The following is a 25,773-nucleotide window of genomic DNA, read 5'->3' as shown; positions in this document are numbered from 1 at the left end:
GAGGGAAATGGGAGGTGTAGTTGGAAGAATGTAGAGCGGTGACCATAAAACGGGAGGAAAGAAAAAACCCTATAATCATACCCATCATCATCCATATTGGCACATCCCATCTAAGAGTAGACACCTAGTTCAACTTCCACCATGAAAGGTCCAGAGGGATGCCAAGTTCTAATATGGTGCCATTCTTTGTCAGCAGATAATCAATTGTTACCAGTTCAGACTGTGCTGCTCTAGGATGTTTCTGTCTAGGTGTGACTTCTAGCCTGTTAAGTATCCCTTACTGTTCCTATCATGCTTGCTTTCCTCTGCAAGAAAAGTTAATATTTTTTCCCTGTACTTTCTAGTGTTTCTAAACAAGGCACAATATCATTTCCTTACTACGATACAGCAAAAGTTAGGACTGTAGCATAACCAAAGAAGTTTCAGTTGTTCAACAAAAAAAGTAGATGATTACATTAAAGATTATTCTTGTCAATCTCTAAACCTCATTTTTGGGCTATTGAAGGAGACAGGTGAAAAGTTGTAACTAATCAACAAGCTACCATTCACTGTGAGAAGGAAACGTCTTCTTGAACACTTTATTCTTCATTACAATAATGCAACTGAGGCAAAAGAGACTTTAAAAACAGAGTGCCCTTAATTCTAGGCCTGTAGATTCAAATTGCTCTCCTATGTAAGGCATTGGCTGAATAACTGAATTTTGTAGCTCTAAAATTCTCTCATTTGCTGCCCCTGATGTTAGCCCAATTTGGCTAACACTGAGGCCTGATTGGCATCCAGTTTTTAATTTTCTGTGCTCTTTCACAACATGGTCTCTGCCTCTTTTTTGAAACCGGAGTGGCTTCCCTCTGATTCAAAGGACCCCCTTAACGCTTTTAGGTTCTCCTCAAAGGCTTTCTGTGTAATCTCTTGGCTGGGACTCCTGGGCAGTGTAGGGCAACCATGCATGTATTCCACTGTAGCAGCAGGGGTAAGGTGTAGCAGCCAGTTCTTGGCACCCAAAGGTAAGGCTACTGCTGTTGCTGAGGCTGTCCCCCAGCCAGCCATACTCAGACTCACGCTGTTGGTGACGTGGGACACAAGCCCACCGTAATAGCAGCTGCCCCCTGTGCTGGTCACTCTGGTCTTCTGCTTGATGTCTAGTACCAGGTTTCTCCGGAAACGGGCTTTTTTAACTTCTGCTTGTACCTGGGGATGGAGACAGACCATCAAAACACCACAACTTTTGGACCACATGTGATAATCCTAGAGGTGACGCCCTGTTTGTGGCGGCAAAATGAAGCAGGAGTCAAGAGGCACCTCAGATGCCAAAGGTTGCTGCTTGACTCGTTTTATTGGACAAGATGGTGGCCAGTTTTGGGCCCAGCAACTGGTCAAAACAGCTCACAAATCAGTGTCTCATTCCCTGTTTCTAATGTCCACCTTCCTTTTGGCCTCTTCCTCCTAGCTTTGTTCCCATTAAAAAGTTATCCTAAAATTCAAGGCAGGTATAAATTGAGATTGCTTAGGTGGGAGGCTGTCTGTACCCTGAACAGCTCCCCAGTGGCTTTCCGTGCCTCATAAGGTGAGAAATGCAAATTACATGAGGGAAATCTGCCAGTGTACAGGGATATAAACGACGGAATGTGAGGCACAGCTGAGGGATCTTTAGCTCCTGTACCTGTTTCTGTGCAAGTATGTTTAAACACAGAATGTGATGTAGCTAACGAGGAGAAAGGATACTGGGGGGAAAGGAGGACAGAATTCTGGGTGTTCTGGATACCCTGAGAACTTGTGAAGTGGGACAAGTGTTTATTCCCTGACAATGTTTGCGTTGGATGGGGCAGGGCAGACGGAATCTTGGAAGGCCTAGATTGACTTTTGGCTGCCCTGACAAGCAACATCACTCACTATTATGTAACTACAACCAGAAGGCCATTTAAATCAGAGATTTGGATTATATATATAATCCTATAGAAGCACACGCATCTTTGTGTGGAGAGAAATGATCTATATGGTGCTGCAGAAATCCTACGTGACGATGAGTCCCCTCAGAGACGTGAACACGTACCTCGCCGTTGCAAAAGCAGTAAATAAAAGCCACAAAGAAACCCTGCCGGGAGAGGAGAGAGATCCATAGCTTAAAGAACAGTAACAGTAGAAGTAGATCAAAGCTGAATCTCACAGCCACATAAGACTCACCTGTAAAGAATTGAAGAACATCTCATAGTGCATCTGAATCTGCCAGAGAGTGCTGGAGACATCTGTGTAAGGTATGGCCATGAACACCATGTAATGGACGCCAAAGAGGGGCATCAGGACCAGAGTGGATTTCAGAAGCTTCCTGAAGAGAGGGGGGAAAGTATGCCAGCTCTTAGTGGTCCCTTAACTACAACACAAGGAACAATAAGAGGAGGTCATAGTCCATGATAACTAGAAGCTTACAGAGAATTTGGGCAGTGGGATGATAATGGGAGATTAGTAAGGAGGAGAAAAGACACAGCAGAGTACTCTACTGAAAACATTCCACCTCATCTGGTTTACAAAAGTTGCGCAAAGAGAGCTTACATGAGGAGAAATCATCTTCACTGAAGCAGTAAAGATGGCGCAGCCATAGATGTTGAGACCCACATACCCATACTGTTGGCGGGGGTCTAATGTTCCTGTATTGGTTTCCCACAGTTTGGAGGCAAGGACTCTCACAATGTTGAGGAAGAGGAAGAAATTGACCTGTCAGCAATAACAACAACAAGTACTGTTTTGTCCTTTTAAAAGTTTCAAAATAAGTGCCATTTTGAAACAACTCTTATTTCGTACTTCAGTGCCGGTGACCTAGAGCAAGCATTCCCCCCACCACCACCAATTCTTTCCGTCCTTCCTTGGTGTCTTATCAAATTGGGGTTTCAAGTGAGTTTCACTATAAAATTCTGGTTATAGCTGGCACCAAAGCAAGGCAGATGTGGGCAGTCGGCTGTGGCTGTTGCAGATGCCTTTTGGAAAGTACCCTCCCCTTTGTGTGGCCTTTGGGGGCTATTTTCTCTCCTGTTCCCAGACTTTCTTTGCACACCTTACCACAATCGCTGCCAAGATTGGGGTTTGGTAGATCCATTTCATGTGTCCCGCACTCAGGTCCCAGCACCTGGTGAAAAGAATCTGTAGTAAACCGAAAGGGCTATGACCATGCGCCATCCTGCGCTTCACCTCTTTGAAACTCAGTTTCAATGTGCCCTGTTCCTTTAATGAATCTCAACAAAGCACAACTTCTAGGTTACTTTGCTACCTACTGGAGACTACGGTTGGCCAACAGCATGGTTCTGGGTTTGGGGATAGCTGAATTATACAAGCCATAAGGAGGGTTAGCATTTATATCGCACCTTAGAGAGTTCCAGATATTTCACATATTATTTTACCAGCATGGAAGGATGGGAGACCTGAGGAGTGCCTTATCTAAGGCCCCCTACTAGTGAGTTCAAACCAGATTTTGAACCCAGTCACTTCCCGATTCAGAGATGACACTATTTCAGCCTTCACGCTTTACAGAAATGAAAGGTTTGGATTTATCTCTTGGTGTTACAGTGTGGCTCTCAGCATAGTTATACCCTGCTGTGATACTGAGCTGTGGGTTTAGGGTTGCCAACCTCCAGGTGGAGACTGGCGGTTCCCCCAGAATCACAACTGATCTCCAGACAATGGAAATCAGTTCCCTTGGAGAAAATGGCTGCTTTGAAGGGTGGACTCTGTAGCACTGTACTCCTCTGAGGTCCTCTCCCCCAAACCCTACCATCGCCAGGCTCCCCCCCCAAAAAATCTCCAGGAATGTCCTAATCTAGAGTTGGCAACCCTAGTTAGAATGTTGTAACCATGCTTAGGGGTGGCACTGTTAGAAATGTTTTTGCAGATTTTATTGTCAACCCTGATGAAAAATGGAGCATCTATCTTGAGGAAGGCTCAACATGAGAGGGATTGATTCAGTCAAGGAAGCCCTGGCCCTCAGTTTGCAAGACCTAAGCAAGGTTGTTAACGAGAATATGTTTTGGAGGCCATTAATTCATAGTATCTCCATAAGTCAGAAGCAACCTGATGGCACTTAACACACAACACAACTTGGTAATAAGCAAATCATGGTGGTGGTGGTTGTTTTTTTGGGGGGGAGAATATTAAAATAACCAGCTGGTCTTTTTATGCTTCCAACATTACATGAGGGACTTTTTGAGAACCACAGAAGTTTGTCTCAAGGTGGGGATGGCCGGTTGGCTCACGTGCTTCTCCTTGACTCATCCTATCAGTTTACAAACTTGTTCCAAATTTTCCAAAATGCCCCTGAAGAGCAGAGTACATACTGTGTATCTGCCAGAGAGGCTCTTACGCTGGCCCATATTGACACGAAGACAGCAGGCACCCCTCAAGGGAGAAAAAAAGGGGGGGGGGAGAAAAGCAGAAAGATATCTGGGTTTCCAATGAGATCTTAATGGGACAATAGGAGAAAGTGTCAAGCCAGCAATACACAATGACTTCATGTGCTATACTGTTCCCCACATTCCCCATGCCAGAGCAACTATAGGCAAGTGTGGGAGAGGGAATGCTAAACCAGTTTGGTGTAGTGGTTAAGTGTGTGGACTCTAATCTGGGAGAACCGGGTTTGATTCCCCACTCCTCCACTTGCACCTGCTGGATGACCTTGAGCAAGCCATAGTCCTGGCACAGCTGTTCTTGAAAAAGAGCAGTTTCTGTCAAGAGCTCTCTCAACCCCACCTACCTCACAGGGTGTCTGTTGTGGGGAGGGGAAGGGAAAGGAGTTTGTAAGCCTCTCTGAGACTCCCTTGGGTAGTGAACGGAGGGGTATAAATCCAATCTCCTCGTCCTCTTCTAAATACTGTGGCAAGGCCATTTCAAATACAGAAGTAGGGGTCTGACCCTCAGTGCCTACCTGACATGGACCTGAGGTAAAGTTTCTAGTCCTGGCTGAAGATCCCCATACAGATTATTGTCAGAACAGAAAGAACATGAACTGGACTGTGCTTACCCCAGCCAATGAGGGTGAGGGCCCACAAGTAGCTTTTGTTTGAGAGGAAAGCCATGAAGATCAAACTGTGGAGGTAGAGACCTTCAACCAGGATCCAGTAGTGGTTGGTAGCCAAGAAATAGAGGAATATGGTTACAGCCAACTTGCAGCCTGCCTGAAGGGATGGAGAAAGATACAAGGCTGTCCAGAGGATTTTTATCCCATCCTAATAAGCCTGGAACAGTGTATATGATTCTCCTGTCCTCATTTTACCCCCACAACAACACTGTGAGGTAGGTTAGGCTAAGGAAGACTGACCGGCCTGAGATCACCCAGTAAAGTCAAAGTGGAGATTTGAACTCAGATCTTTTATAACATTGTGGTTTTTTTGTGGAGATCCCTGAACCCCACAAGCAACATTTGGGGAAACACAGTGGGCTACAGGAGGAGATGGGAAGTCTGTCCTGATGCAACACGTTCTTATTGCTATCTTTAAAAAAATCCCTGAGGCATATTGTCTGTGAAGATTTAAAGCCAAGCCTTTCTCAGTTCTACAAGTTAGATGCTGGGTTAAAAGGACTGCTGTCTGTGCATTGGGGCTCACCAGCTGGGTCTTCCTAGGTCCCCAAAAGAGGCTGAGCGCCTCAGCATTCCAGTCTTCGGCATGTACTTTTTCTGGTCCCTCTGGGAGGGGGCTCGAATAGAGCACCACGTCCTTCACAAAGATGCTCGTTGCTCGACAGATGAAGGAGGCAAAGAGGTGGAGATGGATGTAATTCCGAGTGCAGTGGAGTCGCCTGAAGACACCCGTTACCCATGCAGGAGAAAAGGGCACAATGATGATGGGGTACAAGTAAGCAGGTAGAGGCCAGTTAGGAGTACCAATTTAAAAAATGGTGAGGTGTTACCTCCTGTCTTCTGCTTCAAGTCCCCCGAGGCAGAAACAGTACTGGTAAAGAAATATACATCACTTTAACCTCTGCAGTGACCACAGATCAGCCTATCGCCATGTGTCTTGCAAAACGGAATCTACCCCAAACCTATATGCAGTGCAAAAATATATACCGCCTCACTCAGTATGTCCCCAAAAGAGCACTACACTCGGGAAGTAAGAACCTCCTGGTAGTCTCCAGCCCAAGAGAGATCTGGCTGTCCTTAACCAGGGCCAGGGCATTTTTTAGCCCTGGGCCCCTGCCTGGCAGAACTCTTTGCTGGAGAACATCCGTGCCCTGCGAGATTTGTTACCGTTCCCAGGGCTTTTTTTTGTAGAAAAAGCCCAGCAGGAACTCATTAGCATAACAGGCCACACCCTGACAGCACAGCTCATTAGCATATCAGGCCACACCCCCATGCCTTCCCTTGGCTTGCCTGGGTGCCCCGTGGCTGCAGGGAGCACGGGCAAGCCGGCCCTTGGACAGGCTGGGGGAGGCATTTAAATGCCTCCCCGATCCTTCCAGGACCCCCCCTGGCCCGCCGGCCTTGAAGTCGCTGGGGGGGGGGGTGTCGCTCTCCAGGCCTTCCCTCTGTAGCCACGCATGCAGACATTTTGGCTGTAGTGGGTGTGGCCAACTCTGAAGCCAGCTGGAACTCCGTTCCTGTGTGTTCCTGCCCCAAAATGGCCCTGAGTCCATTCCGCATGGCATGTAATGCAGAGATGCTCTTGCCAGGCATTTGGTTGAGGACAGCGATGGGACAGCATGTAGTAGTCTGGCACTCTCACACCCTCCATCCTCTGTAACCCCCTTAGGAGGCTTGTGGAAGCTGAAATTTTTCTGCCATCTTGGACTGGATTGTTTTATTCGTTGATATATGTATTTTATTGTTGGTTTAACTTTATTGATTGTATTCGCCTTCGTTGTAAGCCACCCTGAGCCCTGCTTGCAGGGAAGGGCGGCCTAAAATTCTAATTAAATAAATAAATATATATGATACATGTATGTAGTTATTAATAGTCTCTCCCCTCGTGCTTTGCCAGGCATAAGGACCTAGTGGCAGCCAAGGGTCTCTACAGCCCAGAACTCTTTTTTCCCCATGCTGCAAATCAGATCTGTGACATAATAAGGCAAGAGTTCCACTAAGCATGTGCAGAGTGCCTTTCCTTAACACTAAGTACACTGCTACCTGATCCCATGCATCTGGGATTCAGTGGTGGAGTTTCCAAGCCAGAGAATGTGACCTCCGTGCAGATTTGGAGCCCCAGCTCATCTTCTTTTGCAGAAGAATTCCTTTGTCAGTCAGCTGTGGAAGGGTTCTCTCTGGCTAAAGAGGGATCGGGCAGGATCTGAATGCAGTAAATTTTCCCCCCCCTCCTTACTTGAAATAGCAAAGGATGAACATGGCAACCACAAGGGAGGTGAGGGAGATGGAGTAGCCAACGGTATATATGATGTGCAGACGGTCAAACACTTCCTAGGTGGGGGAAAAAGAGATAAGTTCCTGTATTGAAGGCCTCTTCAAGACCTGCCTACTAACAACTTGTGTTACACTTCTATCCTCTACCCTGATTGAACACCTCTCAAAAAAGGAAGCTCCACAATCTCCTTACAGGCCCATATCCAGCCTATTTGGTAACCATGTCCTAGAAATTCCCTACCCTGATTACCTCAGGAAAGTGTGTTTTAGTAACCTTACGTTTGGACTGCTACAATGTCCTCTTCATGAGACAGTCTCTAAATACAGTATGGAGTCTGCAACTGATATAATACATAGGTTGCTCAGCTCCTGAGTGTGCCACACTGAGTGCCTTATCATCACTCCCTATCGCATCGGCTTCCTTATGGTTCTCAATTTCTGTACACTAGAAAATGATCACCCTGTTTCTTATTTTCCAGGTGAAACGTCTTTTGTTCTTTCAACCTTTCTTTCCATAGGTTCCTTTCTCAGTGCTTTGCAAGCAGTTTGTGAATGCTGGGCGAGGGAAGTGGGTGACACACCATAAAATGGCTGCTGAGGCTGGTCACAAAATGGCAGCCACGTGGTTTTAGCCAATTACAAAATATTGTTGGGAGGGAGGGTTCCGAGTGTTTTATTGCAATGCAGGCATTGTTTCCCTAAATTTGGTTTGTGTTAAAGAATGAAGGGAAGTTAAGAAAATGCCTTTCTCTGTCTTTGTTTTGTTCTTCGCTTTTGAAGGCAGGCATTGTCCCCAGGAGTTCAGAAAGGAACTGAGGTAAGAACCAAAAGGGAAATTCAGAAAGAGTTTTTCCTAAAAAACATAGTTATGTTCAACTGCATTCTGACCTCTAGTGGTGCTAGCTGTTAGAAGAGTTTGTTCACTTATGGCAAATAAGGTCTTTCTCAACAAGGTCTAGAAACCTGTGGGAAGGCTATTTGACCAGACTTTATACTGAAGTCAGAACTTTGGTCCAACTAGTTGTGACTGGATCTCAAGATCTCAGGCAGAGAAGCGTCTTATGCAATATCTGGTACTTGAGATCCTTCAAATGCTAGGGACAGAACCTGGGACCTTTGTTTGCACAGGATGTGGTTTACCACAGAGGTATGACCCCTGCCTCTTTAAAACCCACCAGCCTCTATTTTCTTCTCTGATTCCCCCCCTCCTTCCCTTTCCCTCACTCATTGTATTAAATAAGTCAACCTTCTCTTTCTTCTGTTGTTCTGGTGCAAAGAACATGGCACATTCTGTGTAATTGGCCCATGTCTTGTTCACGTTGGGTACCAAGTGCCAGTTCCCATCCACATCACAGTATCGGTAGGCATGACCTGAAAGAAGGGGCAAGCAGAGTTCAACAAGCAAAACCCAACAAGGAGGAGTTGCCAGAAGATGCAGTCAGCACTTCACACACACCCATGCCAATGGCCCCAGTTTTGGAATATGTAAATATCAAATGAAAGAGTACTTCTTTGCATGTGCTGCTTTCTTTGGGTAATACCAAGGGATAATTGAACACCTGCCCGTTTAGATCACGTCCTGTTTGCCAGTTGTGAACAGGGAGTCAGTTTTTCAACAAACTGTTCTACTGTTCATTGACTGGTCCGTGGCTGTTCAACAGATTGCTTCACTGACAGGAAGCAACTGCAGGTTGCTTCCTATCAGCACAGCTGGCTTTTTGTGTATGTATGTTGTTCTCTCACTGCCCAAATGAGTTCTGCTACCCCCCTGCTGTGCCACTGTTCTGCTCGACAGGCAGTTGTTTAACAGACAGTTAAGTCAGTCACTCATCATACAAATCAGTCATGAATAAATGCTGTGCTTAAAAAAATCCTACCATTTGGTGTTTATTTAAGTAGTCCTCAGCAATGCAAATAACTGAGAGTCTGTTTGGACTGGTATCCTTTTTGCACATGCATAGTTTTAAAAAATTACAAACCTGTTTGACAGGTTTTTGAGTCACTGGTGATGGAATGAACAGACCTAGCAATTGGCTTTCATCTGATAGCCACTGCCAAACATAGTAAGTTCAACTGTCAGACACATTCACTGTAAAATTCATGGCATCCCTACCAACAACATAATGCCACAATAGATGAGATACTGGGAGATGTGTGATCTAATCCTAACAGAAGCTGCACTGGGTACCAGTTCCTATCAGAGTCGAGACATGAAGGAAGGAAAACTCTTCCCCTCCCTTTTGGTTTTGCAGCTCAGAAGTGACACCCCTGCGCTGTCATCAAAGTGCAGGGTGTGCGTGTTTCAATCAGTGAGCCCATGCAAACAGAAAAACCCCTCACTCACAGGATAGCCTGGGGCGAATCACTCTCCCTCAGCCTAACCTACCTCACGGTGTTACTGTAAAGATAAAACAGACGGGAGAGCCATCATGTATGCCACCCTTCCCTCCTTGACGGACAGGCAGTGCAAAATGAAACATTACTGGACAAATGACAAAAATATGCTTGACAAAAGGCCTCCACCACCCTGTACTCAGTCCAAACTGTGGCCCTACACAGTTTATATTTTAAGAATACTGAGGATCATGGACAGAAGCTGCACTGGGTACCAGTTCCTATCAGAGTCGAGACATGAAGGAAGGAAAACTCTTCCCCTCCCTTTTGGTTTTGCAGCTCAGAAGTGACACCCCTGCGCTGTCATCAAAGTGCAGGGTGTGCGTGTTTCAATCAGTGAGCCCATGCAAACAGAAAAACCCCTCACTCACAGGATAGCCTGGGGCGAATCACTCTCCCTCAGCCTAACCTACCTCATGGTGTTACTGTAAAGATAAAACAGAAGGAAGACCCATCATGTATGCCACCCTTCTCTCCTTGACGGACAGGCAGTATAAAATGAAACGTTACTGGACAAGCCTTCGTCATGTGCCCCGCCCCCCGTACCTCACCCGGGGGAACTGCGATCCCCCGCGATCCCCCCGAAATGACCTCTGGATCACCCAGTTTCTCATCTGTTTTGAACCACTGTCAGCCCTCACACAATGGGACGAGGGATAGTTTCCAGGGCAAAGCTTCAGACTTCCAAGACTAAGAAACTGCCAAGACGAAGACTTCTAAGAAATTGCCACCTTGGCTTCCCAACAAGCCAGGCCAGCCTCATGATTCAATTGTCTACTTGTCTAAGGAAAACCAGCTTAAAGCCTGTTTAATTGTCATTGCTCTGAACCAAGGAATTTTTGGAAAAGGTGGCTCTGTTAAGGAACAGGAACCTGAAGGCTTCTTAGATTCAGATAATAGATTAAGAGAGACAGACATCCTATGTGGAGTGGAAGTGAGTTGGACATATGTGTCTTTATCCAAGTAAACATGGAGAACAAGACGCTTCCAAAATAGCCCTACCCTGGAAAACAATGCCTTGGAATCCAGCAAGGATGTGTCAAAACGAGTTCTGCTTGCAATTTAAAATGCCTGTCTGTCTTTTCCCCTAAAGGTTCTGGTGACAGTTGGCCTCTATTTTAGGTAGAGTTTCCAGCTCTGAGTTGGGATATTCCTGGAGATTTGGGGGTGGAGCCTGCGGAGGGCACAGTTTGGGAAGGGGAGGACCTCTGCAGGGTATAACGCTATAGAGTCCACCTTCCAAAACAGCCATCTTGTCCAGGAAGAGGAATCTCTGTCGTCTAGAGATCATACATCATTCTGGGAGATCGCCAGGCCCCACCTGAAGGGTGGCAACCCTTAGGGGCTAACCTGAGGCTCTTCAGGTCCAGCCACAACTCCTCTACCAGTACAGATGGTGTGAGAAATGACATACCCTGAAAGATCTTACAGATGAAAATCTCAGTTCTCCAGAGCAACCTTAGCCCAGGGAATTTTGTACCCTTATTTTCTTCCCTGCTTCTTTGTTGAGATAAATCTTAACCTGCTTCACCAGTCTAAATCCCACCCTTCTGCCTTCTGTGAACCTCTTCTCTCTTCCAAATGATTGGCTAGAAGCCACAACGAGGTATTTGAATGTGGCCAAGAATTTGGTGGGTTCTTAGAGAAGCAGCATTTAGATGCAGTTTACTCAACCCACGGAACAGAAGTCTCATGTTTAGCTAACATGACAGGAGTTCGGTGTCAAATATTGGAAGTCACTGTCTTCTCCACCATGCCACTCTGTAGCGAAACTGCCACCAAGCATGGATCCCACTAATTGCAAGTGTTCTCAGATGAATCAGACTAATGCTTTAGACATGCAGGGCTTTGAAATCAATGCCTGATGTTTGTTCTATGTTAGTTATGAGGACCTGGATAGCCTAGGCTAGCCCTATCTTATCAGATCACAGAAGCTAAGATGGGGCGGCCCTGCTTAGTACTTGGATGGGAGATCACCAAGGAAGTCCAGGGTCGCTACACAGACAATGGCAAACCACCTCTGAATGTCTCTTGCCTTGAAAACCCTAAGGGGGGTGCCATAAGTTGGCTGCGACTTATGAGATGTTCCCATGGGACACCTGGCAATTCTATCACCATTCCGAGATCATGAGGTGAAAACCTGGTTGGCCAGATTCTTGCCATCTGATAAACTCCCCAAATATCAGGAGTGTGCAGTAATGGCTGAGAGAGTATGCGTACCATTGTGGTTGAAGTCATAGACGTAGTCTGGACACGGGACTGCCACCAGTTCGTTTGGGAAGCTCTCTGGCCAGCAAATGATTCCGTCCCACTCAGGCAAGCAATTCCCATCTAACAAAGAAATGACAACTCTCAGTATTTTGTACAGCAGAGTTGATCAGAGAAAGACATCCACAGTTAATGAAACAGGGATTTAAGGGGTGTTCAGACATTAGGGGGTATTCATTTGGGTCTTTGGGTGTTTAACACATTCCATCCCTTCCCACAATTTCTCTCTAGTAGAAGAAGAGATTGGATTTATACCCCGCCCTTCACTACCCAAAGGTGTCTCAGAGCGGCTTACAAACTCCTTTCCCTTCCCCTCCCCACAACAGACACCCTGTGAGGTAGGTAGGTAGGGCTGAGAAAGCTCTTGCCAGAAACTGCTCTTTTTCAAGAACAGCTCTTATCAGAACTATGGCTTGCCAAATGTCATTCAGCCAGGTGCAAGTGGAGGAGTGGGGAATCAAACCCAGTTCTCCCAGATTAGAGTCCGTGCACTTAACCACTACACCAAACTGGCTCTCTATTTTAATAGTATGCTATTGTGATGAGCTGGTTATCAGTTACTACTACTGGACATTGAAGGTTTGGGAAGAGCCCTTTGAGATACCCTGTGGGCAGTGTTCCCTCTAAGCTGAGTTAGTGTGAGCTAGCTCACACTAACTCAGCTTAGAGGGAACATTGCCTGTGGGTAGGTTAAGAATACACATAGAAGAGGAGCAGAATTGTGGTGGCAAGCTCTGCCCCACACCACACCACATTCCTCTGTGTAGGGCTTATGCACAGATGGGTCTCTTCACACAATCAGGAAATCCTGCAGGTTATGTGCTCATAGGCACACCACTGCCATCTAAGCACAACTGCCAGAAAAGGAATACCCGCTAGCCCAATAGTATACCAAACCAATCTCTCTCATTTATAGTTTCACAGGGCGGCCATGTTGGCCTGCTATAGAATTAGATGAGAATCCAGTAGCACCTTAGAGACCAATGAAGTGAGCTTTGACTCTTGAAAGGTTATACCCTCAAAATTATGTTGATTTCTAAGGTCTATCAGACTCAAATCTAGTCTCTCCTTTATATTTCCCTTCCATTGCCCTTCTCTTGTGTTTCTTTAGACGGTAGCCCATCTCTCTTTATTGATGAAAGTCACTTTGGGAGATCATTGGAAAGGAGGATATAAACAAAAACAAATGTGCAGGCAGGATAGTGAGGTATACATTAGAAGATTCTGTTATACCATCTCACGAGATGGGTGAGTGACAGGAAATACCATACAGCAGCACCTCTCAAATGTCAGGTAACCGAGGTAAGCGTTTTCTCTCAGAATTAAAATTACAATAACTTTAGAATCAGTTTTGGAGCATGCGACAAGAAACCGGCACCAGTTCTCAGAGGAACTCGCGCCCAGTGCCTCTGCATGAGTCCCTGTGCTGGACAGTTCTCCTTAGCAAGCTGGTACTTTTGCTGTATCTCTGAAAAATTTGGGAATGATGGAATGATCAAATCACACCCAATACAGAGATTCAATACAAAGGAAAACCCAGATGGCTGGACTGGAAAGCCAGTGGTGCAGCACTAGGCAGGTGCCCCCACACCATTTGACTACTGCAGATGAGGTTGTTCTGCCATACCGAAGCCACGATCGGAGTGCCTCCGTCCACTCCCCCCTGAGCAGTCTCCTGTTCCCTCCCTTGCACTAGTTGCTCGCGGGCTGCATAAGAGCCCTGGACGGGCTGGTTCCAGCCGCTGGGCTTTATGTTTGACACCCCTGGCCTAGAGCATCCCTGACAAGTGTTTGTCCAGCCGCTGCTTAAAGATTGCCAGTGAGGGGGAGCTCACTGCAAGAGGCCGCTTCCTCAGTGGATCAGGACTTTGAGCTCAAAACTGCCTTCCGTTTTAAGGATGGACAATTCGTGTATTGTAGCCCACAGTTCAGAGATTACAAACACAACAAACTGAGAGGGAAGGGAGATGGGCATCCCAAGATCACTTTCTGCTTTCAGCGGGTCGGGGGATGTTTAACTAGGCCCACGTTTTTTCTTTGTTCTATGTAAACACATTTCACAGCAAAATGGATCTTTTTGCATTGTTTTTCCTTAAATCTTTGTTTCCATTCCAAGTGCTAGAAACACAGGGAAACCAGGTACCTTTCACTCTCCCCTGCTGCACATTCATCTCCCTGTGACATATTGCTTTTGCTTTGTCTAGCAAATAAATCTGCTCTTCTTTGGTCAGCACATCATCTGTGTCCACCTGCCAGAGGAGAAAAAGAGGGGATCAGGCTCAGGGGAGGAGGCAGTGGGAACTGAAGTGGGCGGTCTGTAAGATCCAAGACTTGCCCCTATAGTAGCAGTGCAAATAATTCAGCAACAGGGCAAATACCCCACGGTCAGAACATTTAGTTGTTTTTCTATATATGTAGCTAAATGTTACCTATCTATGTATATAGCTAAATATATAGGTATACAACTAAATGTTCTGGCCCTTCCTGGGCTTTTTTGAGCAACTGTTTGAGAAGTGCATGTGGTAAGTCTAGCTGACTGGAAAGAGTTCCTGGAGAAATCAGAGCACCCTCCTGGACTGTGAAGCCCTGGGTTGGATCTAGCCTGCTTTTTCACTCCATCTTGCCCAGTTCTCTTGCTTCCTACAGTTCCTGTCTCACCTGGCTTCTGTCTATGTAGGCCCCATGATCCCCAGACCCCAGCACAACCATTTTGATGCTCCAGGAGGACACCCCCCCTCTTGAGTTTTGGCTTTAGTTAACTACAGTACTGAAATAATTATGTTAGGACTGCCCGACTTGTCATGCCCCAAACTGAACACAGTCCTTAGGCCATATATTGTGCTCCGCAAGTGACTTCTTTTTGACAGTCCCAGGCAAGATGCAAAACAAGAAGATTTATTGTCTACTTTATACGGTAGCGGACTGGCTCCCTTTGACTTAGTAGATCACAGATTGTGCAGGACCTTTGAGGCACTGCTGCATATTTGTGCAGTGATATACAGCACATCATTTGCGGGCGTGTTTGCAGATACATCAGTATAGCAAAACATTAAATGGGCAGAAATGTGTCGGGAGGAACAGATAACAGCCGAGCCATCAGAGCGGAAATTGAGACGGAATGGTAACCCAGCAAGGGACCCTTTAATGCTTGGCCCAGGTATACAGGTCCTCTTGGCAGCATCAGATGCTCATAAACCATGTCCGAAGGCTAGGAGATGGCTTAGCTTCTCCCAGGGACAGGCTAATTTCCCTTGTAAATATCATCATCAGGAAATGGGGGCAGCTCCAAGAGATAAAACAGGACATCAAGAGACAATGAAAACCAGCCCAGACATCGACAGCTGCAATTAAATTGCCAATCTGCACAGAATGTTTCAAGTGTGCTCAATAATGAAATTTCCATCACTGTGGCGGGCATCGGAGAGAAAGGGAACATGGCCCGCCAGAAGTGTGATCTAATCAGGGACAATGCAAGCCAAATGCTGGTTTTACATTTTAAGTGTTTCTATTGCGGTGTCATTTGATAGGGTTTCCAAGACCAAGATATAACCTTGGGTGTTATGTGCCATCAAGTCGCTTCCAACTTATGACGAACCTATGAATTCATGACCTCCAAAGCATCCTACTATTATAATCCTTACTCAAGTCTTGCAAACTGAGGGCCGTGGCTTCCTTTACTGAGTTGATCCGTCTCATGTTGGATCTTTCTCTTTTCCCTAGAGAGTCCTTTTTATAGAACTTATATGAATTAGTCCATTTATGAACTGGACATTAAAAATTCATTACAGTAAAAACTAGCAAGGAACAGCTGAATAACCAAATTCTTCCCCAGCAGAGGTTTGAAATAGACAAGCTCCATGTGGTGGTAAAGCAAACATTCACCAGCAGTTGGCACTGTTTAGCAGGAGAAGAAATTACCATAAGCATCTAGTAGTAACACAAAATGGGGTTAGTTGTGAGAACAGACTGTCTTTGGAAGCTCACATATACCATTGTGCAAAACACTGGAGAGGGGATCCTTGGGAGATTCAAATGTGCAGAACCAGAAAGGAGTTTTAAAAACTGTACAGTGAAATATGAGCTAGGCGTTTAGAATCTTGTTGACCTAAAAGTCACCGTTCTGTAGTAAAAGAGAGACTGCTGAATTAGGATTTGTCAAGACGTTTGATACCATTTCCCAAAGACGGGGGATTCCTCAGTCATTACAGAAATATGAGCTAGGCGTTTAGAATCTTGTTTACCTAAAAGTCACCGTTCTGTAGTAAAAGGGAGCCTGCTGAATTAGGATTTGTCAAGAAGTTCCTCAGTCATTACAAGTGCTAACTGGCTTAGCAAAACTAAGGAAATTACGTTATTCCCCCATTATTATCCTTGTGAATGGTCTCCGTACTTTTCTTCATTACGTTTGAATTTTACATCTCACCTTTTATTTCCTGCCTTGCATGCCTCTTTGACTCTGCTGTTTAAATCTTATTTTCTTCATAACCTCATATATAAATGCCTGCCTAAGGAGGACCTACTTGTTAGTCTTTCTGGTGTCACAAGAGTCTGGTTTATTATTATTTTTAATCAAAATGTGTGTGTCAGAATAAAAGTCATTTCCATGTTTGTTAATAACTGGAACTGGCTAACAAATGTTGCACCAGCATAGATCATATGCAGACATGATGGAAAGATGAGTCCCGGCTGAAGTTTCTAAATACGCACCATCTTCCTCTTTCAGCACCACATACAGGAAACCATCCTGCTGGCAGAACACAGTCCCCAGCTTTTGCCTTCACTTCTCGGCTGAGAGCAATAGAGTCTCCCCTTCTTCATTCAGTCTCTGCACAAATTTCCTGCAGCCCCGGTAGAAGGTTTGAGCCAGAGGACATAAGAGTGCTGTGACAGTTTCCTGTCTGGGCTAAATCTGGAGACCCAGGCTGAAATCGGAATGGTGGAGGGGGTATTGCTTGGGACTAACAGGGCAACCGTGACCACAGTTACATGTGCTAAGTGCTGTCAAGTCCCTTCTGACTTAAGGTGACCCTGTGAATTAATGAGGGGCTGCGGTGGCTCAGAGGTTAAGATGCTGAAGCTGCAGACTGAAAGGTCTGTCGCTCGGCAGTTCGAGACCCTAGTGCTCCCATCTCTGGCCCCAGCTCCTGCCAACCTAGCAGTTCAAAAACAAGAAATTGCTAGTAAATAAATAGGTACCGCTTCGGTGGGAAGGTAACAACATTCCGTGCGCCTTGGTGTTTAGTCATGCCGGCCACATGACCACTGAAATGTCTTCGGACAGCGCTGGCTCTTCAGCTTGGAAACGGAGATGAACACTGCCCCTTAGAGTTGGATTTGACTGACTTTCAAGCAAGGGAAACCTTTACCTTTACTATGAACTAATGTCCTCCAAAATGTACTGCTAACAGATTTGCTCAGGTCTTGCAGACTAAAGGCCGTGGCTTGCTATATTGAGTCAACCTATCTCTTGCTGGGTCTGCCTCTTTTCCTGCTGCCTTCAACTTTTCTTAGAGTTATTGTCTTTTCCAGTGACTGTTGTCTTTTCCTAATGTGAACAAAGTACAATCGCCTCAGTTTAGATACCAGGGAGAGTTCAGACAGAGTCGCAGCCTTCCAAGCCCACTGACTGCTGAGGACTGGATTACTAATCTTCCAGAGGTGATTTGGGGCTTTAAATCACCGTGATGCCCAACTGTCTCAAACTTTTATTTATTTAATTACTTCATTTATACTCCGCCTTTCTCCCCAGTGGGGAGTGGACCTAAAGCAGCTTGCAGAGTCCTCTGCTTCTCCATTTTATCTTCACAACAACCCTGCAGGGAAGGTTAGACTAAGAGTGTGAGACTGGCCAGGGTCACCCAGCGAGCTTCTGAATCAGAATGAGGACTAGAACTGGGGTCTCTTGGATCCTAGCCCAACACTAAGTGCTACACCTGCTTGGTTCATGATATAAATAAATAAACAATAAACTGGCATGACCTTTGCAGGGTAGCAGAGGTTAGAACTGTGCAGTGTTCCCTCTAAGCCGAGTTAGTGTGAGCTAGCTCACAGTTTTTTAGCCTCCGGCTCACACATTTTTGTCTTCGCTCAGGAAGGATGGCTCCAGAGTAAACTAATTTATACAGTAGCCAAATTGCTCGCTCACAACTTTATTGCCCATAGCTCACAAAGTAGATTTTTTGCTCACAAGACTCCACAGCCTAGAGGGAGGATTGGCACTGTGACACCTAAAAAGACTTCCATTGCAGCTCCTGGGGTGGAAAGAGGCACAAAAGATTCTTCTGTGATGTAGATCAAGGTTCTATGCCAGCCTTCAGGATTCCTACACCATCTTGTTACTGTCGTCACTATCCTACCAGTTCTCTGCCTGGGAGGTGCAGACCACCCGGCGGAGAACAAGTCCCCTCCTGTCTCCCTCAGCTTTTGACAGCCTTGTGCTAAGGCGTGCAAGGAACAGAAGGCAAGCAAAGGGAACCATGAGGAAGGAGAATGGGTGCTGTCCTCAAAGGCTGCTCTGCATTCAAGCCCATCCACGGCAGTATATGCCCATCTGCACCCCCTTCTTCTTGTGCCTTCGTCTTTTTACTGTACATTTTTGCATGACTCTGACTTGAGGATATCCTTCTTGGCTGGGGCGTGTGTTTTTATCTCCTTTTTAAATTAGGAATTGTTGACTCCCATTCTGGCTCCAGCAGTCATTCTTCTCTCTCTTCCATACGGTATTCGTTTCCCCAGTTCGGGAAACTGCCTCCCTTGTTTTCCGTCTACTCCAGTCTCAGACGTCTCTCTTTCAAGCATCAGAGAGGAAACAGCAATAAACTGCCGGCATCTTCCAGCAGCAGTTCAGCATCAAAGGCAGATGTGGGCAGGTCAAGCCATAAATCAGGATCAGAGCAACTTGCCAATGCAAGCTAAGGTTGCCACCCTCCAGGTGGGGCCTGGAGATCTCCCGCTTTTACAACTGATCTCCAGCTGACACAGATCAGCTCCCCTGGAGAAAATGGCCGCTTTGAAAGGTGGACTGTATGACGTTGTACCATGCTGAGGCCCCTCCCCTCCCCAAACCCCTCCCTCTCCCGGATCCACCTCCAAAGTCTCCAGGTATTTTCCAACCTATATCTGGCAAACCTAATGCAAGCCCACCGGGGTTGCCAGCTCTGGGTTGAGAAATACCTGGAGATTTTGGTGGTGGAGCTTGGAGAGGGTGGGATTTGGGGAGTGAAGGGACTTCATTGGGGCACAATGCCATCGAGTCCACCTTCCAAAGCAGCCATTTTCTCCAGGTGAACTGATCTCTGTCGCATGGAGAACAGTTGTAATAGCGGGAGATCTCCAGCCACCACCTGGAGGTTGGCATCTCTAAAGCCCACACATGTTGTACAAGCATTAGACCCCATTAAAGGCCAGGCAGGAAAAAGTCCTAATGGAAAATTTTGTTTCTCGGCCACCTACATTCGGGTAGCTTTTTTAAAAAAATCTGACAAGAATCTCAGTACTGCTGTTTTATATGACAAAATAAACGTTTGTTCTAACGGCTTATTCTCATCTTCTGGAAGACACGCACAAGTGCTCTGGTCTATTGTTCCTGAAAGAGCAATGTGGTGCATTGGTTCGAGTGTCCTACTAGGCTCTGGGAGATTTAAGGTTCAAATCCCTACTCTGCCACAGAAGCTCGCTGGATCGCCTTTGTCCACTCACATACTCTCAGCCAGATCTACCTTACAGGGTTGTTGTGAGGATAAAGTGGAGGAAGAGAGAAGCTGTTGTAAGCCACTCTGAGTCACCAGTGGGAGGAAAGCATGGTACAGACATTGGAATAAAATTAAAAAATAGACTAGTCAGATTCCCCATTCATCCAGAGAGAGGGGGAAGATCTAAGTACACAAATGAATGTTCCAGTGTTTCGGTTTTCTCAGCTAAAACTATTGGGGGAAGCCATTCCAGACCAGAGAAGTCCACAAATACATTGCAATCCCTGTGCCAGGAAAGGCTGCAGACAGAAAACACCAATTCAGAAATGATTGTCTGTGCGCATATTTCATAGAGCAGGGGAAAGTCTGTTTTGAAAGAATTGTGAGGAGTGAGTAGACCGCCGTATTCATTCCAGCTCCCACTCACACAGTTCAGTCAAAATATTTTTATTATATGGGTGACCAAATATAACTGAAAGTCTCCCATGGGTTTTTTAGTTGCATGAATAATTCCAGAACCCCATCAGGTATGTAAAGATTTCCAATGGAACCACCACTACCACCCCCTTCCTCAAAAATACATCCTTTCTGGAAAAAGAAAAACAGGCTTGTGGAATGACCGGGAAACTTAATTGTGTTTTCCAGAACTGTTCAGGACTTGCTCGTGTTGTCAAACATTCCAGTACTTTCTGTGCCAGTCCAGATGCTTTGGAGAGAGAGAAACATAGCCAGGAGGAAGGCTTTGTTTGTTTGTTTTTCATTTGTCTTGTTCAGTCACTGCTCGGTCATGAGATTGGAGAACGGGGAACTGTCCCTCTCGCATAGGACTAAGGACAATGAGCATGGATCACACAGCATGCACACCAAAAGTAATTGCACTTGGTCAAGATTTTCTTTTCCACCCACTGAAATGCATGGGATTTGCACCAGAACACAGCCAGGCTCTTGCACAAGTTCATGGGGGACAAAGCTTTTGCAGGACAGGTTCCCAACACCCCACATTTGCAATAGGACCATAACAGCGGCACAAAGACTGCAAACTGGCCCACAGAACACAAACCAGAAAGGGACTTACCAAAGCACCAACCAAATTCAGAAGAGAGAAGCAGAGGGCAGCTGACATCACGCTTCCTGCCTGGCCCAAGACCTCCATGGTTCTCACAGCTTTGGTGCCATCCAAAGTGGAAGCGAGTTCTAATGACGCCAAGTTGAGTCCAGCCCTTAAGAAGCACTCACTCCACTCTCATCGATGCAAACTCCGCATGCATCTGATGGAGGTACTGGGTGTCCGAGCTCGTCATCTCCCAGCGGGCCTCTCTCAACAGTTTCCTCCAGAAGTCGGAGCTTTCACAGCCAGGAGATATCACCCAAAAGACTGACCAACGTCAGCCGCAGGCAATCATTTAGCTAGATGGTTCCCGAGATTGACGCCTCGTGATGGTTCAGCATCCCCGTTCCTGTTTGGTCCTTTTGTTTCTGTTTTCGGCTTGTTCAGGGAAGCGCTGGTGACTTTCTCCTGCTGCTCCTTGTTCCCCTCCAGAGCTGAAGAGCTCGGGTTTGTTAGATCACCCCTAGGTGCTACATTTTTCCCCTTTATTTTCCATGCCTTGGCAAGATCATCTCATCACTGCTTTCCCCCCCTTTGCACTCTTCAGTCATGAAACATTTCACCTTCTGGTAACTGACTCCTTAGCCAGGGTCTTCTGTCTGTATGTGGGGGGGGTTCTAATATTTTTTTACTTACTTTCTTCATTAGTACTACCTGTTTCTCCCCAGTGGGGACCCAAAGCAGCTTACTTCCTTCTCCCGTCCTCCATTTTGCCTTCATCACAAACCTGTGAGGTAAGTGAATGGAGACAGCGTGACTGGCACAAGGTCACCCAGCAAGCTTCCCTGGCAGAGTGGGGATTCAACATGGGGTCCCCCAGATCCTAGTCTGGGACTCTAACCACAACATCATGCTGGCCCATACCTCTTTATCATGGAAATATGCAGATTTCACAACAATAATGGATCTGTAGTAAGTCTTGCTACGTGCCCCAGGACTGCATCTGCATATGGTCGGCTATTGCGCCAGGACTGTTGTGCAATAGCAATCATTCGCAACTGGATCAGCTTGTCCGCACAAGAAAATCCAGTTGTGCATTGCTGCTATAGAGTAAGTTTGGTGTAGTGACTAAGTGCGTGGACTCTAATCTGGGAGAACCGGGTTTGATTTCCCACTCCTCCACTTGCAGCTGCTGGATGATCTTGGGCAAGCCATAGTTCTGCCAGAGCTGTTCTTGAAAGGGCAGTTCTGGAAAGAGCTCTGTCAGCCCCGCCTACCTCACAGGGTGTCTGTTGTGGGGAGGGGAAGGGAAAGGAGTTTGTAAGCCGCTCTGAGAGTCTGAGTGAAGTGCAGACTGGAAATCCAATCTCCTCCTCCTCCTCTTCTTCTTCTGACAGTCCAGTATCCTGCCACGTGTGGACGCAGCTCAGGACTATAATTCACATATGGGGGGGGGGGTTGCTGCCTCTCCAGAGAACCTGAGCAAGGCCAGTTCTAAATTAAGGGACCTGGTAACTGTTTTTCTACAGCTAGCATCAAACTTACCTTTTCTGTGGATCAATTTGCCTTCAATCAGTTCCTGATTGTATTAAGAACTCTGGAGGTACATGGATACCTGGTTTTGTCTCCCCCCTGCTGGACAAATGCAAGGAGTGAAACAGTAGTGACTCCTGAGCCTAACCTACAGTGGAACTCAGTGGCAGACCAATGCTTGTATAAAATTTGAGTCCAGTAGCAAGTCAATAAGCTTTTGTGGGTCAAAGTTCAGTTTGTCAGGCACTGTCTTTTTCCATAGATCCGCCAGAACTTTGACTCATGAAAACTTAAACCCTGAAAAAATGTTATTGGTCGTTAGGCTACTACTGGGCTCAAAGTTCGTTCTACTACTCCAAACTAACATGGCTACTCTTCTGAAATTATGCTGGTAGGCAGGCCTGAGAGCCACTACTGAGTCATTTAGGTCCCTGCCACACGGCAGGAAAAACACCGGCCAAAGTGCGGCTAATTAGAGCTGCACCAAAATAGAGACGCCGCGGCGGGATCCCACGGATCCCCTAAGCCGCGGCACTGTTGCTCCCCGGCACGATCAGATGCCAGGGAGGAAGACGGTCAGGAGGGGGAGGCCGCCGAACTGCGCATGTCTGAGCATGCGCAGTTTGGCCAGGAGCCAGGGATGTGCTGGCGAAAGGATGCGCCGGCGATCACACGGCCGGCCTTGATACGGCCGTCCCAGAAGAACCACCTCGGTAGGTGGTTCATTTTTGCTCCGTGTTTTGGGCGGAAGGGCCGGATCGGGGACGGGTGCGCAACGCTTCCCAGATGTTGCGGTGGGATCGCGCCCATTTGCTCCGCCCCCGATCCGTCCCTCTCCCGGCCCAAAACCTCTCGTATGACCGGGGCCTTAATTTACTTTTCTTAGGTTTCTATTCCCTGCAGGGTGGCGTGAAAAATCCTTTCTCTCTTAGTGGCCACAGAGAATGTCTCCCAAGCCTTTTCTATACACCCAGGGAGGTCTTTGGTTGGGGCGGGCTTTCTCTGACCGGACTAAAGGGAATGAGAGTTGTGAAGAGGCCTATAGAAAAATATCCTGTACCTTGACTAGAGCCTTAATGCGTGGGGATGGGCAGCTGAAGCTTGTCGGCACAGAGAACATCACCTGCTAAGTAACATCCCATGAAACCTCCATTCCCCCCTCTTGGACACACACCTTAATGCAAGGGGGGGGGGTTGTGTGTGTCAGCAAAGCTGAGACCAATACAGGAAGGAGTTTAGACCCTGTCAAGAGGCTAAACTCCTAGCGGAGTCACTCAGTGGTCACAGCTGAGACACCAGACTAAAAGATGCACCCACCCTCTGACCAACTCTTACCTCGAAAACCCTACGATGATGAGACAATCCAAAATGACAATATATAGTGACATTTTGGAGATCATTTTTCATTTGTTGCTGCCATCACACCACGACTGACTTATGGCAACCCCATTAGGGTTTTCAAGGAAAGAGAGATTCAGAGGTGGGCTGCCATTGCCTGCCTCTGCGTAGCCACCCTGGTATTTCTTGGTCACCTCCCTTGCAAATGCTAACCAGGGTCAACCCTGCTTAGCTTGTGAGATCTAACAAGTTCAGGCTAGCCTGGGCTCTCCAGGTCATTTTTGTAGGATTATTGTAAATCAGAAGTTACTTGAGGGCACTTAACACACACACATGCACGTGCACACACCTCTGTTAAAGGGACATGATGTTTTACTCCAAGCAGTTGGCAACTCTAAAGAAGAGCCAAGAGTCTGCGATTCCTAAATTCTGCACAGTTTTAATTGGACTGTAGTTAGAAGGGGGACACTCAGTGGAAGAGCCTTCCCTGCATCTCTAGTTAAAGGACCAGGGACTAAGTGATAAGACAGACCTCCGCCTGAGACCCTGGAGAACTGTTGCCAGTCTGAGGTTCACAGTACCGACACTGATGGACCAATGGTCTGATTCAGTATAAGGCATATTCGTGTGTGACCTTAAAGCTGGATGTTATATCTGCTTTTTAAGATAGTGTGCTGGGATTAAACAGGGTCGGTCCTGGTTAGTCCCTGGATGGGAGACCACCAAGAAATAGCAGGGTCTCTGCACAAAGGCAGACAATGGCAACCCACCTCTGAACATCTCTTGCCTTGAAAACTCCACCAGGTTGCCACAATTCAGCTGTGACCAGGGGTCATTTCGTAGAAAAAGAGGCGCAGGAGCTCATTAGCATAATTTATTTGCATAGGCAACACCCCCTGACATCACCGGAAGTGTGTCAGAAGGCAACACCCACCGCTCAGGCTCCACTGGACTGTTTTGGATTGCTAGCTATTGGGGGGGGGGGGCGGACACGCCTGTTGCAGATCTGTCCTCGCAGAGGAGGGAGAGTTTGTACCTGAACAAAACTTGATCTTAAAGGTGCCACTGGACTGTTTTGGGCCTGAGGGCCGGGGGGGAGCTCTGCAACTTACCTGGCTGCTTCTTGCTCTGACAGAGGGTTGCTGGTAGGAGGGGGAGGGGCTTGTTCCATGTGCCCACCCCCTGGGCTCTTTACTGCCGGAGCTCCGCTCCTGTGTGCTCCTGCAGGAAATGACCCCTGGCTGTGACTTGAGACAAAAGAAAAGAAAAAAGACTGCCAGGTAGGATGGGGGAACCCATGAATCTAAACTGCTGGAGTTTATTATATGATATAAAATCCCAGTGTAAACCTAACTCTACCTCGCAGGGCTGTTGTGAAGACAGTATGTGGACGGGAGGGCAGCTATGTACTAAAGGAAGTGATGATAATGATGATGATGATCAGGGCTTTTTTTGTAGAAAAAGGCCAGCAGGAACTCATTAGCATAATAGGCCACACCCAACAGCCGAAACTCATTAGCATTTTAGGCCATACCCTGACACCACAGCTAATTAGCATATTAGGCCGCAGCCCCGTGTTACTAGAAGTGTGGTCATCCAGCCACACCCACCTTTTGCTTCTTATTCTGTTTTCCTTGTTTGTTGTCAAAACCCAGGGCTTTTTTTTGTAGCAGGGACTCCTTTGCATGTTAGGCCACACACGCCTACTGTAGCCAAACCTAATGAGTTTCTGCTGTTGGGTGTGGCCTGTTATGCTAATAAGTTCCTGCTGGGCATGGCCAACTCAGGAGCCAGCCGGAACTCTATTCCTGTGCCTTCCTGTCCAAATATAGCCCTGATGATGATAATAATAACAACAACAACAATAATAATCCCCTTCCTCCAATGGATCTCAGGACATTGTACTTCTTCTTCTTAAACTTCCCACCACATGTCCACGTTAAATATCAGTATGATAGAAGGTCATTAGCAAGGCTATTGGCTAAGTCTAAAAGGTGGCAGAACTTTCTCCTTGGCAGAGGAAACCCCTCCCAACTAAAAAATCCTACCAATGACTCCTAATCCACAGTGCAGTGAAACCTATGAAACAAACCTTGCCTTCATCCATACAAGAAAAAAAATGTTTAAACAACGTGGCAAGGCTGTTGAACAAATATGCAGCATTAAGA

The 25,773-nt window shown here is 46.6% G+C and overlaps 1 protein-coding gene across 1 annotated transcript; it reads right to left on the bottom strand.

Moving 5' to 3' along the window:
• Positions 1 to 801: 801 nt before the first annotated feature.
• PTH1R (parathyroid hormone 1 receptor) lies at positions 802 to 20,839 on the bottom strand. The gene is made up of 13 exons (XM_015408503.1): positions 20,762 to 20,839; positions 14,139 to 14,244; positions 11,948 to 12,058; positions 8,580 to 8,704; positions 7,296 to 7,390; positions 5,586 to 5,778; positions 5,003 to 5,156; positions 4,320 to 4,380; positions 3,052 to 3,118; positions 2,615 to 2,709; positions 2,182 to 2,323; positions 2,051 to 2,092; positions 802 to 1,188 (listed from the first exon to the last, which is right to left on the bottom strand). The coding sequence occupies exons 1-13, from the start codon at positions 20,837 to 20,839 to the stop codon at positions 802 to 804; spliced, it is 1,656 nt and encodes a 551-aa protein (XP_015263989.1).
• Between the last annotated feature and the right edge of the window lie 4,934 nt (positions 20,840 to 25,773).

This window comes from Gekko japonicus, unplaced genomic scaffold (genome assembly GCF_001447785.1).
Source record: "Gekko japonicus isolate JY-2015 unplaced genomic scaffold, Gekko_japonicus_V1.1 scaffold1039, whole genome shotgun sequence".
Classification (NCBI taxonomy): domain Eukaryota; kingdom Metazoa; phylum Chordata; class Lepidosauria; order Squamata; family Gekkonidae; genus Gekko; species Gekko japonicus.
Note: the sequence above shows the minus strand (reverse complement) of the source record. Positions and strands in the feature narration are given on the sequence as shown.